This window comes from Monodon monoceros, unplaced genomic scaffold (genome assembly GCF_005190385.1).
Source record: "Monodon monoceros isolate NGI ecotype Baffin Bay Population unplaced genomic scaffold, NGI_Narwhal_1 Super_Scaffold_11, whole genome shotgun sequence".
Classification (NCBI taxonomy): domain Eukaryota; kingdom Metazoa; phylum Chordata; class Mammalia; order Artiodactyla; family Monodontidae; genus Monodon; species Monodon monoceros.
Window position 1 is genome coordinate 134,985,359 of NW_021703767.1, and position 16,131 is coordinate 135,001,489.

The following is a 16,131-nucleotide window of genomic DNA, read 5'->3' on the forward strand; positions in this document are numbered from 1 at the left end:
TTTCTCTCCACCACATAATTTACAGAACTCAAATTCAATAAAACATTACATGATGGTCCATTACTGTTATCAGTTTTGAATAATCCATCTTCATTCTTTATTTTACTGGAAAATAAAGTGTGCCAAAGACAAGAGGAGGGGGGAGAAAAAAGGGGAAAAGCCACAGAATGGGATCAGAGTTAAACTATGGGATTTATTTTAAAAAGCGGGGGGAGCACTAAAGAATATATTTTCTTCTATCACGACCTTTAAGTAGCAGTAATACAGAGAAGTGAATTGAAAAGTATAAATCTAGAAGCTTCAGCAATTAATTTTAGCCATGGGTTTCCATTAAAAAGACATCAAGTAGGCATAACTGAATGAATGACAGATGCTAAAAGCTGGTACCTTCCGTAGCAATTAAAGAACATATGCCCATCAATTCAGAAGGGGGAAACATCCTTAAAAACAAGGAATTATATAAATTTCATCACAAGCTTTCAGAAAAGGTAGACTCTTTTATCATCTTTTTGTTTTGTTTTCAACTTTAAAAAATAGTGATACAGGAATGTCTTAAAAGAGAGGGGTATGTTTTAATTCAGGAGACCCAATTAAGCTGATGAGAAAATTCTCCAATGAAGAGTTGAAAGATGAGACCCAGGATTTTAAAGTTATACAGAGCTGTCGATATTCTCAACTCACAACAGCATTATCTATAAAATGAATGTTTTAACATACTGTTTATAGGATGCCAGTGTCTTTATCCGATCACATCAGAGAACTTTGCATTTGTATGTACATATTTTACATTAATTTTTTTAAAACCTGGAGCCGGAATTGCACACTGTAATAAGTACACACAAATGTGTCTGTGCGGTTTAACTCTGCAGAGCTCCTGCTCTAAACATATGCATTAGCATGTGTATTTTCATCCTCCACACTCACACCATACACTCTCACGATGCACCTGCTTTTATTGAAATGCATACAGTTTGAAATAAACATACTACATACACTCATATGAATATATAATCATTAAAATAAATGCAGCTGTGTGTGTACGCGTGAGTGTGCGTGGTGTTTTGGTATGACCACCGAAAAGACATGCATGCTTGCGTGTTCCAAAGCGAATTCCCCAAAAGTGAACTCTTAAATATACATAGACAATGACTCTCATTGAAATCTGACGGCTTCAAACATGGCCCATCATCCACTTCGACGGAAGAGTCCCAATTACCTCTATACAGGTTTAAAACCAAACCCCTCTGTCATCCGGGGCTCCAGACAATTTTTCGGTAATGACGCTTTCTCAACTGGCTATTATTAATAAAGAGATGGATATCAAGCTGCACCCGGGTTTCATTCTCCTCTCTCCCTTGAAAACATTAAGTCACTGTTTTCAATGTTAACCACAGAGATAACCATCTTTTCGAAGAGATTGATAGGGTATAAAATAGAGAACTCTGTCTTTTTTCCAGTAACAAATCCTATTGATATCTGTGGAATCTGTCCACATGAAAACCCAAGGAGGACAAATGGTCACTCTCCAGGGTGATGATGCCTGGGACATTACAGCCCCACAGAAGAAAAAACACACTGATGGGTAGTGACCTTACCCTTTTCACCTTCAGCTAGACTCTCTTTACTACATAAAACACACTTTCCTTGGTCCTTTAAGAAATAACAATTTGCTCAATTTCCAAAATGCTTTCCACTGAATCTGTGAGTCATTTGTGTCCATGTCAGTGCTGTCTTTGTGGGCTTTCAATTCAGTTCAACAAGCAACTTTTATGCAGAGACCTGCCTGGTTTTTGCCCAGTACTAAGAACTACTGGTAGTTACCGCTATTTACAAAAATAAAGGATGCTGCCAGAAACAGGAGTAGCTAGAAGGCTGACTTGATCCTTTCATCCATTCATTTAAAAATTTTTTTTAAAATAATGACCCTCCAACTGAATAGAGGTGTCATATTAAATTTACCACCTAATAATGAACACATTTTTAAGTTGTAAAGATATATTAATAAAACTAGGTAAAACCATACAATTTTAACCTGAGAAATAACTTTGCAACCACCCTTTTAAACACAGACAGATGATGTACAAAAAACAGTTAAAGAAACTGAAAACAAACACTGAGTTAAAGGCTTTGTAAGGCCTCCTAAGTTTCAATCCAGTGAAGGCAAGCCAAAAATAAGTCACAGCTGGGAATTCTCCTAGGTATGGAAACTGCCAGCAAGGAATTAATACTAGATATTTTTGTACCCGGATTTTATTTTAATTTTTTTTGCGGTACGCGGGCCTCCCACTGTTGTGGCCTCTCCCGTTGCGGAGCACAGGCTCCGGACGCGCAGGCCCAGTGGCCATGGCTCCGCGGCATGTGGGATCCTCCCGGACCGGGACACGAACCCGTGTCCTCTGCATCGGCAGGCGGACTCTCAACCACTGCGCCACCAGGGAAGCCCCCGGATTTTATTCTTATAATCATGTAATAAACAAAATAACTTAAATACGAAAGGAAAGTATGAGTCAGGCCAAAAAAAAAAAAAATTGACGAAAGAACAGTGGCAAAACAAGAAAAGTTAGAAGGACATAATGTCCTCATTCTCATCAAAGTTACATGTTCTTCTGGGGTTTTTCTGGGGAGGGTGTGTGTGTGTGTAATAAACACCATGTATATATCATACTAGTTTCAAAAAATAAAGACATTTAAAAAAAATCCTCTCATTCAGTGTTTAATGGAATCAATTTTTTTTTTTTTTTTTTTTTTTGCGGTACGTGGGCCTCTCACTGTTGTGGCCTCTCCCGTTGCGGAGCACAGGCTCTGGACGTGCACCGGGGAACGAACCCGTGTCCCCTGCATCGGCAGGCGGACTCTCAACCACTGCACCACCAGGGAAGCCCAATGGAATCAATATTTTTAGGGCTTTTCAGATGTCTTTTATCTTAGGTCTTCTCCTGTATATCACCCTTTCTCCACATCCTGCTAAACATCTTCCTTCCTGATAATATCTTCACAGGAATTTGCCCAGGAGGACAAAGGTGCGAACACAAGGGGTATATGCAAATCTTGGCCTCCTAGGCCAAGCCTACCCCAGGGCCTGTTTTGTAAATAGTTTTATGCATTTCTGTCTATGGCTGCTATGGCCCTCAAAGACTAAAATACTTACTATCTGGCCTATCACCGAAAAGGTCTGCTGATCCCTGGTCTAGGAAAGGCGGATAGTGGGCTAGAAGCCTGGAGCCCTACCAATGAAATGGCCTTGACCAAGTCCTCAAACCTTTCTCAATCTGCTACTAACAGTCTATAATTCCATTACATAAAAGCACAGGTAATGTCAGTTTGAAATATTTTCGATATTTATTCTTTCAAGGCCCCTGAATCAGGATCGATTTGTACACAGCTTTCTCTTGGTAGAAGAGGTTTACGATAAGCAGAGAAATGATAAAATGTAGGCACTCCCAGGTACAGACAATATGACCACAGGGAGAGAAGGAAAAAAATGTTAGTACAAAGTAAGAGCATAAACATTAGTATAGATGGGATTAAAGAAGGAAGAGAAAAAGAGAGAGAGGAACCATTTACACATAAAACAAAACTGACCTGAGTTCTGTTAAAAGCCACACGTGCAAATACTGCCTGGGAGATTCCTGCCCGTTTCAGTTCATCACGTACCCACTGGTAGATTTCGGAAGACACCTCTGTGTTGGTGGAAACCTGTTGCTCCAAAGGCTTATTCATAGATCTACTAACAGGGGGAGGGTGGTTCAAGTACTGTTGGTTTAAGGACTGCTGGGCTAGAAGTCTGTTCACTGCATACTGCTGGTTCAGCAGCTGAGCCATCACCAGCTGCTGGTTGACCAACTGAGGACTGATGGGCGTTGACACGAGCCCAGGGTGCAGGTTGGGAAGAGGGGTCCGGACAGAGGGCTGGCTGCCGTGGGAGAGCTGCGCGGGGGACGGGGGTTGCTCCGCGGTGTTCCCTGGGACCGGCTGCTGGCCAAAGTTGACGTGGTTGGCACCTTGCTGGGATAGTTCAGAGAGACTATCCATTTCAACTGAAGTGGACAAGAAGGAAAATCACGTTGAGCCAACAATGATCTGCATTGATAAGGATCTCTGGTCATTCCCTAATACAGACAGAAGGCACAGGGCACACCCAAGGTCCAAAGAAACTAAGAACATCTCAAGATGGAATGCAACTGGCTATGCTTTTACTTTTGTCCTCTGCACCATGGCACAAACTTTGAAAGGGGGATAACGCTTTCTAGTTTTATAATGTGGTTTAGGTTTAAGGCCAGAAATCAATTATTTTCAAAGTCTATGTGACTAGTCTGGGGGTCAAACGATTATCCACTCTTACTTCTTATAAGGCAGCATTTATTTTAAAATAGCTTCTAGGGAATTCCCCGGCAGTCCAGTGGTTAGGACTTGGCGCTTTCACGGCTGAGGACCTGGGTTTGATCCCTGGTTGGGGACCTAAGATCCTGCAAGCCACGTGCTGCATGCGGCCCCCAAAAAGCCAAATAGCTTCTAGAAGAACACTATTTCCTTAACGGCAACTAGAAAGAGTGAGTGGAGCCAGAAAAAGATCACATGCAACTGTAGAAAAAAGAAATATGCAAGTATTTTCTCATAATATATACATTAACTGTTACTACTCCAGGCAAAAAGTTTGCAAGAAAAAAAGCACACGCATGTTACTTATGTTCAATTTTAACCTAGCTGTTAATATAGAAAACTAATCAATATAATAAATAATAAAAGTGGTCATAATGATCAGTAATGATAACTGAGTGCATGCTAAACACTGGGCTGGGTATCTTACATGTCCTGTTTTGCTGAATTCTAACTATCATGTTAGATGATGGGTATAGCTGCAAATATTTCTTAGAATGAAGCAAAGGACTTAATGTATTGCAAGCCAGCGTACCCAGTGTTGCTAAGACCCAAATGCTTCTTGAAGAAGCTGTGACCATCACCAGATGCTATGACAATCTTTCAAGGAAGGGGTAGGGAGTCACTCTGATGCAATGGTGATACTGTCACCATCTTGCAATTTATTACCACCCACGCAGGACGAACGTTTCTCCCTTGGCTAGATCCCTCACATGGACTGGTTGAGAGTGATAGTGAGCGTGTCAACTGCTTTCCTGCTACAGGGAAGAGACTGCTTGGATGCTCTTGACCTGAAAGGCTGAGGATGGTCAGTAGGTGAGTCTTTCTAAATAGTACACCATGGGAATTCCCTGGCGGTCCAGTGGTTAAGACTCCGCACTTTCACTGCTGTGGGGTCCGGGTTTGATCCCTGGTTGGGGAACTAAGATCCCACACGCTGTGCAGTGCGGCCAATAAATGAATAAATAGTACACCATGCTTCCCATGTGTGGACTCTGGGTTGATTTTAATCATCATTTCTCTTTTTATTAAATATTCAGGCTTTATATTTAGAGTAACTTATCATATTGCTATAGTCACTGATATATGCAAAATATAACTAAGCATTGGGGAAGAAACCTTCCATTTCTACCAGTGATATCAGCCCAAGTGGGCCATTCATAGGGAATAGTAATTCAAGCAATTATTCCAAAAAATGATGCATTGTCTTCATTACAGCTCTAAGCTATAAACGGCAAAGAATCTGTTTTGGTAGATGGATGGTTTTGCTTCAAATATTAAAAGCTAAAACAGGCTCAAAATTCAGGTTCTCTTGCCTCTTAAAATCTTCAGGAGAAGTTATTATTGTTTTACTGAATGAATGTAATGGAAGTAAACAGAAATAGACTTAAAACACAACGTAATGCTATGCATATTAAACATCCCATTCCTATATTATTTTAAAACATTTTATTTGGTAGGTACAAGAAAGAAAACCTTAATAGAAATTAAAACATTAACCTTAATCACAGTGTTTGCTTTAACGAACACTAACAAACTCAACAGGGAGAAATGACATAATCTAAATGCTAGGTAGGGTACAACACACAACTTTTATCTGTCACTTCACACTGCAGATAATTTTAATGTATTTCCTGCGTAACAAATATTGACCTAAAGTTACATGTTAAGATAGGATGCCATGGCATTGAGAGTCTAGAAATGATGCAATGGTTCTTTGGTTACGGATGGTAAAGCAATATGCTCACCAAAGTGCCTGTCTGGGGGGGCTGGAGACTATAGCTGTAAATATCACTTGATCTCAACTGTGGAGACTATAAATACAATTGAATATCCTCAAAAATTGGGTGTAAAAATTGGCACTTTCCCTTTCTCTCAAAGAAAACTCAAAAAACCATAAAAGCATGATTTATCTCTGAGAGAACCCACAGCCAATATTAGTTATTCAAGGCCTGGTTAGGTCTTCGCTGAGATGTTAAAAAATGACAGCTCCCCCCCACACCCCGCCTCGCCTCCATCTCCTGCATGTCTGACAACCAAGTCAGTTGGGCTGATTTAAACACAAACATTTATTGAATTTAATTATCTCATTATACTCAGACCCACTCCCCACCCTCCAAGAAACATTCTAAATTGATCTCTAATTGGGCAATCACAAGACCTGGCTTTACATGCAACTTGGATAAACCCCCAAATGACACGTAATGGTATGTAGCCACCGCTGCAACGGTTTTCTGCTTACCCATCATATCTTTTGTCTTCTTGAAATGTTTGTACCACCTTCCAAATTCTTGACATTTTGCTGCTGAGACATTTGCATAGTAAGTGCTGTTCACAATGGAAGAAATCATACTCTGCATGAAGAGGGGGATGGAAACAGTTGTAATACACAGCGGCACAAGACAGAACACAGACATGATTTCAATTGTGGAAACTGTAACTTTTTTTCATCAACTGAGTACCAATACATTTTTGTTTCACACTGTAGCCTAAAGCCATGACTTCTTCAAAGTCAATAAGTAGAGCATCAAATGCTTTATTTAAGTAGAAAGCAACAGTCCACTGAGACTGGTATAAAATGATCACACCCACAGACTTTGCTCTAGTATGTATGGGACCTCCACCAATGTCATGTGTTCCTGGGAGGACAAACTTCAAACTTCCACCGATCCCAATAAATCCAAATACTTGGAGATGACTTTCTGATTGTAATTCATAAATAAATGCCACTTTGTGGTTTGGTGACTAAATTCTCCATCCTTGCAACTCCCAGGATGGCCCAGGGACCATAATATCAGCATCATCTGGAAGCTTATTAGAAATGCAGAATATTGGGCCCTACTCCAGACCTGGTCAAGCAACACCTGCATTTTAATCAGATCCCCGGGGATCTGCGTGCCCACTAAAGTTTGGGAAACACCCCTTGCACTTTCCAGTCATGGTATTTGGGTTTCACTTGGAGGTAAATTAACACTGTTGCAAGGCTGACTGACCACATTTAAGAAGAGAAAAACTATTCACAAAGATCCTCTAACAGAAGAAAAACATATGCTGCAATCTTATTGCTAGCTTCATATATAGTAAGGCTTGGGTTTTGAATTTCAAACTAACCATATCATTTTTTAAAATATGCATTTCATGGTGACTCATCTCTCAAGGATACCACAAAAAAGAAAACGCCCTATTTTGTCACTTGTCTTCATCCTGCTTCTAATAACAAAAGCTTGGAAAATGGAGTCAACAGTTTAACATAGAAAAATGAAGAAAGACAATGATTTTGATGTATTACTAGTTTTGCCTTTTTTTTTTAAACTCATTTTCAACAAAGAAAAGTATTTTCTTCCCAGGAAATTTTGGTTCTGGTCATTTCAGTGACTTGGTCATGGTTATTTCCAGCCACAACACTCATATTCTCTAGTAGTGGCTAAATTAATTTCCCATCGAGTCGTAGGAATAATTAGACTTTGCAGAGCCAATCTGTCCTCCACTCCTATGTGTAGAAACATGAGAACTTACATTTCAGACTTCAGGTGGTCTGTGGTGAAAACGATTTACAGAAGGCGGGGAACAAGCAGAAAAGCCAGTTTGGGGACAAAAGTATTTTTACATCGTTACCTTCTTTAAGCTACTTCTAACGTAGAGCTCTTTTGATTATCATTGTTTCTCCTGACATCCGTCATCAGTGTTAATTTTGTAGCATGCACACATTCCTGTAATATGTAAACCTTGGGGACCTTTGAAGAACTTCCAGTGAAGGATAAGCTGGAGTTACATTATTGATGTAAAACATGGCTATCTTTCCTAAGAGGCACTATGATATCTTTCTTCTTTTTTTTTTTTGACACTTTCTACTGGATAGTCATTTTTACATTTCTCTAAAAAGACATTCTTAATGTGCTCATGATACTCTGCCATTAATCCAGACTAAGAGAGTCCCTCAGTCCAAGGTACAAAAAGATACTTAGCAAGGTTGCCAAAACCGGACCCAGAAGATTACCTGATCCAGTTAACAATCCGTCAGCTTCAATCACACTTACTCTATTAATGATCAATCAATAAAGTCAGACACTAACAAAACTACTGAGACGGCTGATGGATCACTGTGATTCTGCAAATGGGTGAGAGCCCATGTTCTTCTACTTTGGTCCAATTTTTAAAAAATTATTACTCTTCAACTTAGACATGCTGGCAGATTCTTAAATGTTAACATAATAGTACATGTAAATTTTAGATGTAGCTTATGTCTTAGTTTTCAGAAAAGTCTGAAATATCAAAGTTTTGCTGAGGTTTTTGACAAATGTCCAGGCTACCTGACTTTGCCAATGGTTCCATCTATGAGATTTGCTCTTTGCTGTGCACCTACTATGTCCCTGGCTGGTACTAGGGATACAAGGGCAGATAAGATACAGCCTCTGCCTACAAGAAGTTTACCGTCTATTAGGAAGAGACATGTAAACAGATCATTTCAATTTAATGTGATTCAGTAGAGCAAGAGTGGAAAATATATGGGGGTGGGGGAGGAAGAAAAATATACAATGTGTGAGGAAAAGAAAAAAAAAATCTGAAATATTTTTATAAAACTAGGGCCCATATGTAACAGTGCTATGTAGTTCATTATTACCCATATGTGGAAAATAATATCCATATGTGCGTGTTCATCAAAGCTTCCCCCTGCCCTCGTTTAACCCTAAATTGGTAGGCTCTGTCCTTAAGTGACTTTCTGGATGCTTTCTACTCTGTCAAGTGGTGCGGGCTTAGGGAAACGCTGAATAACGTAAATATTAGCCTAAGTGAGACATAAGTCAAAAGGCTAATCCACAGGTTATGACGCATGCCAAAGCAACTTTCTAGATTCTCTATCTTTCTGTGCTTTTAGGGGGCCGGGAAATAGTCCATAATTCAGGTAACTTGGGGTCACCTCTATTTTTACTGGAACAATATGCAGTGACATGTCCAACTAAACTGCTCAGGCAGCCACTGCATGAGACATTTTTTTTCCCTGTGGTAAAATCCCCATTGAAGGCTTAGGCATGGCATCTAACTAGGTCTATGAGTTTTAAAGGCAGGGAAGAGAGATTTCAGAATCTTGGGGGGGCACATGGTATTTGAAAGATCACATTCAGTCCTCTATCTTAAATTTGGAAAATCATAAAGAAACACCTCTTGTTTTGATAATACAAAGAAGAGAAAGTCAAGATTGATAATACTTTCCTACGGGCTGAGGATGGATAAGGGGTAGGTAAACGAAGATCCATGTTTCTGAGAAAGAGGCTTGGGATTCTTCTGTCAATCAGAAGGATGTAGTTTAAAAAGATCACTAACTAAAAAGATTACTCACTAAGCTATGAGTCCATGCAGGTCTGGGGCTCTGTATTCCTTTCCAGCCCAAATGCCTGGCATGTATTAAATACACACTAAATGTTCATTTGATGAAGCAGAATGAGCTAAACCTGCATTCAAGTCCAACATGTATCACACACTGGTAGTGTGACCTCGGTCAGATTAACTGACCACTACGACAATTCCCAGTACTAAAAGGGAATGTCAGCAGCAGTCACCTCTTGGGGCTGTTCTGAGAACCTATTCATATGGACATTTTTTTTTTTCATTCATCCAGGAACTATCTATGGAACTCCTGCTATGTGCCTAGAACTGAACAAGTCACTAGAAAAATAATGACTTGAAGAGACATACTATCTCCACTTGGACTGACAATAAATAAAACAATGAATGTGATACAATTAGCACAGAGCCTGGAACATACGGAGTATGGACTTAAGAGAAGTTAATTACTATGACAACCCTCTGCCTCCCTCTTCATTGGCTTTTATTATGTGATCACATTTCAGATCAGTCGAAAGACTATGCTTTAAATAACATATGAGTCTTAGATACAATTTTCAAATGATGTATTTTAAGTCAAAGAAATTTTCTTATGAAAGAACAAAGAGGATACAAATTAAATGATTCAATGACAAGTCGGGTCAAGGGATAACAAGGGAAAACATCAATGAAAAAGAGCATTTCCATTTGTTTCGATATTCCAATTTGGTGGTATCTTCCAAAGCTGGCCAGTAGGTACCAGGTGGTAGCTGACATCAGGAAGATACACACCACTCCTCTGACTTATTTGATCCATGCCCTCTTCCATCTCTAGCTAACAGCTGCTCACCTAGGATACAATTTCAGCGCGGACTCCTGCAAGGCTCTTCCTGATGGCCCAAACATCCCGTACATAGAACCTCTATGGCACCCATCACGCTGTTTGTTTCCTACTAGGTGGGTGAGCCTTGGGGCTTATCTCCATATAGCCTGGACCTATCACAGGGCTGGGCAACCTATTTGGTGATCGATAAAAGGTCACTGAAATAAGTCATTACTGCAGGCTACCAGAAAGTCCTCTTCTCTCTTTGTTTTCTTAAAGGTCAAAGGTAATGTTAGATTAATTGTCACAGGGAATCTTTTCGATCCATCAGTTTTAGCTGTCAAGCTCGAACTCAAAGAGTTTGAAGAACCTTTGCTCTTGAATTTGCAAGAGCTCCCTTCCAGGTTTTTGAAGCTACTTCCTCACAGATTCTTGGAAGTCACCGAGCTCGGTGCTCGTGTTCTCCCAGATCTCTGGGTGTCTATTTATACGAGCTTCTCCAAAGCACTGGGAAAAGGGCACGGCTTGCCTGACAAGTCTTCTTATTTGGTGGCCAGTCTGTGGAAAGCATCCACGTTCAGGGACTAAAATAACCAGGCTGATAAAACTCCTTCGGTTTAAATCCCAAGTTCAAACACTACCCAGGAACACAAACCAAGGAAGAGGCCCCAGCTTCCAGCGTCAGGAAATACAGTTTGGAAGTCGGCAGAAATTGGCTGTGGGTCTCCTAACCCCAGTGTGACACAATATTCTCATCCTAGGAGCCAAGTTGTAAGCTTTTCTAAGATCCATAAAGCACATGTCTGCGCCCTATGAGGAGCTCCGGCTCTTTCTGAGAGTCTGCTCGAGTTCCGATCTGAAAGAATGCCATCTTCACAGAAACCCTGGTTCTCTAGAATGATACCATCTGCCACAGGCTGAGCTTCCTTTTCAGCCAAATACATTATTTATAACCTTTCTAATTGTGAAAAGGTAAGGGTGGAATTTTTCTACAGCCTGACTTCGATATGGTTAGAACATTCTGAACCTTTGCTCTCAAATACTGCAGGTCTCTGCATTTGAAAAACAAAAAACAACCCCCAAACCCATAAGGAATTAGTGGAAGTTACATAATTTTTTCAAAATATTCTATCTTGTCAACCCCCCGCTAGAATAGGACGTACACTGTTAAGTATGTATTTATAACACATTTAGAAAACCGAAGGAAGAGAGTTTTTTATTTTTCTCCTTGGTCATCTTAGGAGCCAAGGAAGAGGTTGGGGGGAGAGGTGAGGCCTTCTGTAAAAACGGTTCATCAACTGGGGAAAGGCAGTGATCTGATTACCCTTAAAATTGCTTTGCTGTGCCTTTAACATCAACAAAAAAACCCACCCCCAAACAATGCTAATCAGGTTATTCAATCATTTAAACCAAAACTGTTCATGCTTTTCTGCCAAATCAACCAACCACAGCAAAATCTGTTATCTCTGATTGCTCAGCTTCCAGTCAAAAAACCAGTTAACCCCGACTATACCAAAAGTTTTCCAAAATACCCTCAAAGCGCTACGTGCTCATGGAGAAGAAAGAGAAAGCCATGCCATCTTTAAAGGGTAATTGGAGCGCTGGACCCTATTTGCATATTACAGTTCACTCTAATAAACTACACAGCCTGTACCGGAAGCCAGCAGGTCCCTAGCATTCATGGGATCTCCATACAGGCTTTCCGTGCACAATTTTTTTTTTTTTTTTTTTTTTAACAGGACTGTGATATCATGATCAAAACTTACTAAAGACTTGTGGATGGTCTGACTGAGGTGGGAAGAGGTGCCAGAACCTCTACAAAGTGGTGGTTCACCCAAGTTTAAAGCTTTCAGGCTCCATCAGCAGAGAGGGCAAAAGCTACAACATCTTATTTACACAATTATCTAAATACGATTAAACAGCTGATGGACAAATATTAAACTGGAAAATGTATAGTCACTTCAGCTTAATGTAATCCTCTTTCTGTAAACACCCAAGATGATTTTTTTTCAACCAGAACAGTCCTGACATCTCATAAGCCTAAGGGTGAATAGCAAGAGATTGTTTTTGATAGTTATAAATATTCAAAAGACATGCAGACCATCTGCTTTCATAATACAGGTAAAGCAAGACTGAAATGGGGACTGCTGTATAAAAATGATTCTTTTAACAAAGTCTTCCTCTCCTCGAAAACTATAAAGACAGATGTCAAAAACTGTTTACACAGAGCAATCAGGAGCGTGCAAAATGTAATATTCCTTTTACACACAGTGCTTGCTAAAGAGATTTTTTTTTTCCTTTTTCTTCCCATCTGTGTGTTGCAACACATTTCTACAAGTTAAAAACATTTTTTTTTCAAACAGAGATCTCATGAATACCCAAAAACATGCTATCTGGTTTCTGAATGCTAATTAATTTCAACTAAGGAATCTGAATATCTTGTTCTGTAGGAAGGAATGTATGTTTTGAATTGGAATACTCCAGAGACACAAGGGAAATCATCTTGCACAGGTTTAATTCTGTAAGGCGATTTTTCATGGTTCTACCTTGTCTGTAATATATATCTGGTACATCCATGTCTTAAATGAAAGCACATAACTGCTAATGTCTTTGGCATAAAGTCTAAAATAATTGTTTTCTGAAATAAATGTCCGTGCGTGCAGAATGTATATACAGAAACCTTTAACTTCTCAGGTGATACACAGTGATGCTTTATAAAGCCCCGCAGTTAATTTTCAGGGTTGGAACACTAATCTTGACAGTAACCTTTTTATGTATTGTATTAATGGCACGGAGACATTAAGCACCTTTTTATAATTTTCAATAAAATGAGCATTTACTGAACAATCTGTCAAACTGCTGGCTCTCTATTATTTTACATTTTTATTTTTTGACAAGTGTAACTTCACACACTCGGCTGGTCCTCCCCTTTCTCTAGGTCCGGCCTGCCTATGGCCTGAATTTTCACAGCAGGTTTTTAGATGCGCGTGGGAAACTTAAAGGTCAAATTTTAACTTCAGATCAAATGGAATCAACTCCACATTCAAACACTGTTTTAATAGGGATTCTCAGTAAATGGGGTTTTCTTTCATCCCAAAGGATATCAAATACTACAAACAAGGCATCATAGGAGATGGTGACATGGAACGAATTTGTTGAAAATTCACAGGTAGTCCCCATCTGGTATTGAGGGAGGGGAGGAAGGGAATCGGGTTTCAATTTATGGGAAGCAAATGGCAGGATTTCTAAGTGTCATTCTCTTTGTGATGTTAGCTTATGTTCCCCAAATCTTTCCCTCTGGATCCTTTATTGCTTTCTAAGCTATTCTCTTGGGAGATACAACTGGGGCATACTCGGCATCTCAATTTGTTGAGAAGAGACTAATCACTTCTAAATTTTACTTAAACTCCAGTTGCCATCGTTAACGCTCTTGCCATCTTGATCAATCCCGGTGCCTTGAAAATGGCATCGTCACACAGAGTCACCCTTGTATCGTGCTAAAAATAGAAACTCGGTACAAAGCTCCAAAGGAGTACAAAAGGAAGCACAAAGAGAACCTGGGCAATTCTGTTTTAATTCTCTTACTACATTTCCTAAAGATGAAAATGTGACCGTTTCGAAGCACAGGAATTTTATGCAATGGAAATTAAATGGCCAATTCATCATGTTTAAAGGAAATGCTGGCTCACAGTTCGTATGGCTTTTCCGCATAATTAAAGTAATTTTACATAAGGCCCAGATAATATCTTCTGACCAGGTTCTCTAGTCTATCTTTTTGTATAAGTGTCATCTAGATCGTCCTTAATGCTACTGAAACCTTCTTATTCAAACGAATTGAATACATTGGTAAAGAGCTTAAATTAGAAAATATTTGCTAAAAAGCGTACTGTTACTAAGGGCACGTAATATTTCAAACTAACTGCAGGCTTAGGTTTGCTCATCTGCAATACGAAGGGAAATGAACTAGATAATCTGCAAGGTCCCTTCTAACAGTTTGAAGATTCTATGAGATCTGTAGGCATTCCCAGACACAGGTCCTACAGGGTCTTCTTTAGTGACTAAAGAAGATGTGATTGTTATACCCATCATGCATTCACTGTGCAGACATTACCAACTACAGTTTTATTTTTTAGGAAGGTTGGAGTCCCTCGGTATCTTGCTTATAATATGATTATTAAAAATATACTCACTATCATTAAACATTACGCTACTCCAAACAGAATTTTCGTAAGTTTTTCATTAGATAAATCTAATGAGTTTTATTTGATTTTATAGCAAAAATCATTTCCTAAGATTCTAAATCCTGAGCACTGGGAATGCTTGCTTCTTCTTTCTCTGATGGCCCTTGTGTGGTTAAATCTCCCATTCTCTATGGAGATTAAAATTTCTCATATCTGTACTTAGAAATAGCAGAAAAAGATACCAAATTTGTATTAAATTCCAGAGGTCCTAAATAAAGCATTTTGAGAAACTTCAAGCCACAGAGTGAAAAAAAAACTAAAGTAGTCTGAACAATCCATTTTTCCAAAAGTAAATACTAGAATTAGACCCTGTAACTCTCCACAGATTTTATATCCCTTCCTTCCTTGTATTTCCTTCCTTGTATGAACGCTATTAGATTTTTAAGCCACACTGCCTAAAAACTGGGGAGAAAAGTAAGACTGCTTTTTAGCTTTTTATGGGGCCAAAGACTTTCTTTGGGAGTCTCATGAAACCGATGGAAGCTCTCCCCACATATATACTCCCCAAAAGAGGCTTGGAACTTCTGGGTCTGCACAAACCCTTGGGAGCCCACTGCGTGGGCAGTGGATCACACCCAGATCTGATCCAAGATTTCACAGGAGACTAAGGGCTAAGTCATGTCCTTGATTTCTGTGTTTTATTAGTTGTTAGTTGTTAGCCAAGATTTCCCATGTCTACTAAATAAATATAAACCAATGTCACCTCTGGATGAGGTCATAGAGAAAAATCAAATTAACCTAGCTCACCTCTATCAGTATTATGAAAGTGCTTTACAGTTTAGGAAAATGCCATATACTGGTAATCACCTCTTTGGGAGTTATGGTGAAATGGTAAAAAAAAAAAATGTGCTGGGCGGGCTGTCCGTCATGAAGTAAGGAGCTCAGTCCATCACCGGGTGCGTGAGAGCCAGGCTGAGCTGGTGCCTCCTGCAGAAGGGTGGACAGACCAAGCCCCTGAGGCCTGTTCTGCAATGGCTCAACACTTATCTCCACATGCAGCTCTCTCTAAATTCAGGTGATTCTGGACCTTCACACCGCTGACTTTTACACACTAGATGTTTATAGCCCCAAACGGAGTCTCCAATGCCAAATGTGGCCTCTGGAACCTCAGCTGAGGGAGAGACATTGTGAGCTAACACGGGGTGGTACTTAACTGCTGGCATTTCCAGCTTGGCAGTGTCAGCATCTTGGTCTATAAATCATTTGATTCTGCTATTGGTATTCCCCCCGCTTTATATTTTTTTTTTAAATATGAGAAATAGACAAACATAAATAAATAGACTAATATTAGAAAAGCATGGATCTCAAATATAACGCAATTGAGACAAAATGAAACCTATCAGCCAAGCTGAAATACACAGTCGATTA

At 39.6% G+C, this 16,131-nt stretch overlaps 1 protein-coding gene across 4 annotated transcripts in view; it reads right to left on the reverse strand.

Moving 5' to 3' along the window:
* Positions 1 to 16,131, reverse strand: part of SATB1 (SATB homeobox 1) — a 100,525-nt gene that overhangs the window by 45,053 nt on the left and 39,341 nt on the right. For all 4 annotated transcript variants that reach the window (XM_029214162.1, XM_029214161.1, XM_029214164.1 and 1 more), the window contains 2 exons: positions 6,620 to 6,731; positions 3,583 to 4,037 (listed from right to left, as the gene is read on the reverse strand). In XM_029214162.1, coding sequence (XP_029069995.1) covers positions 3,583 to 4,037; positions 6,620 to 6,731 — 567 coding nt within the window. The remainder of the gene's footprint in view (positions 1 to 3,582; positions 4,038 to 6,619; positions 6,732 to 16,131) is intronic.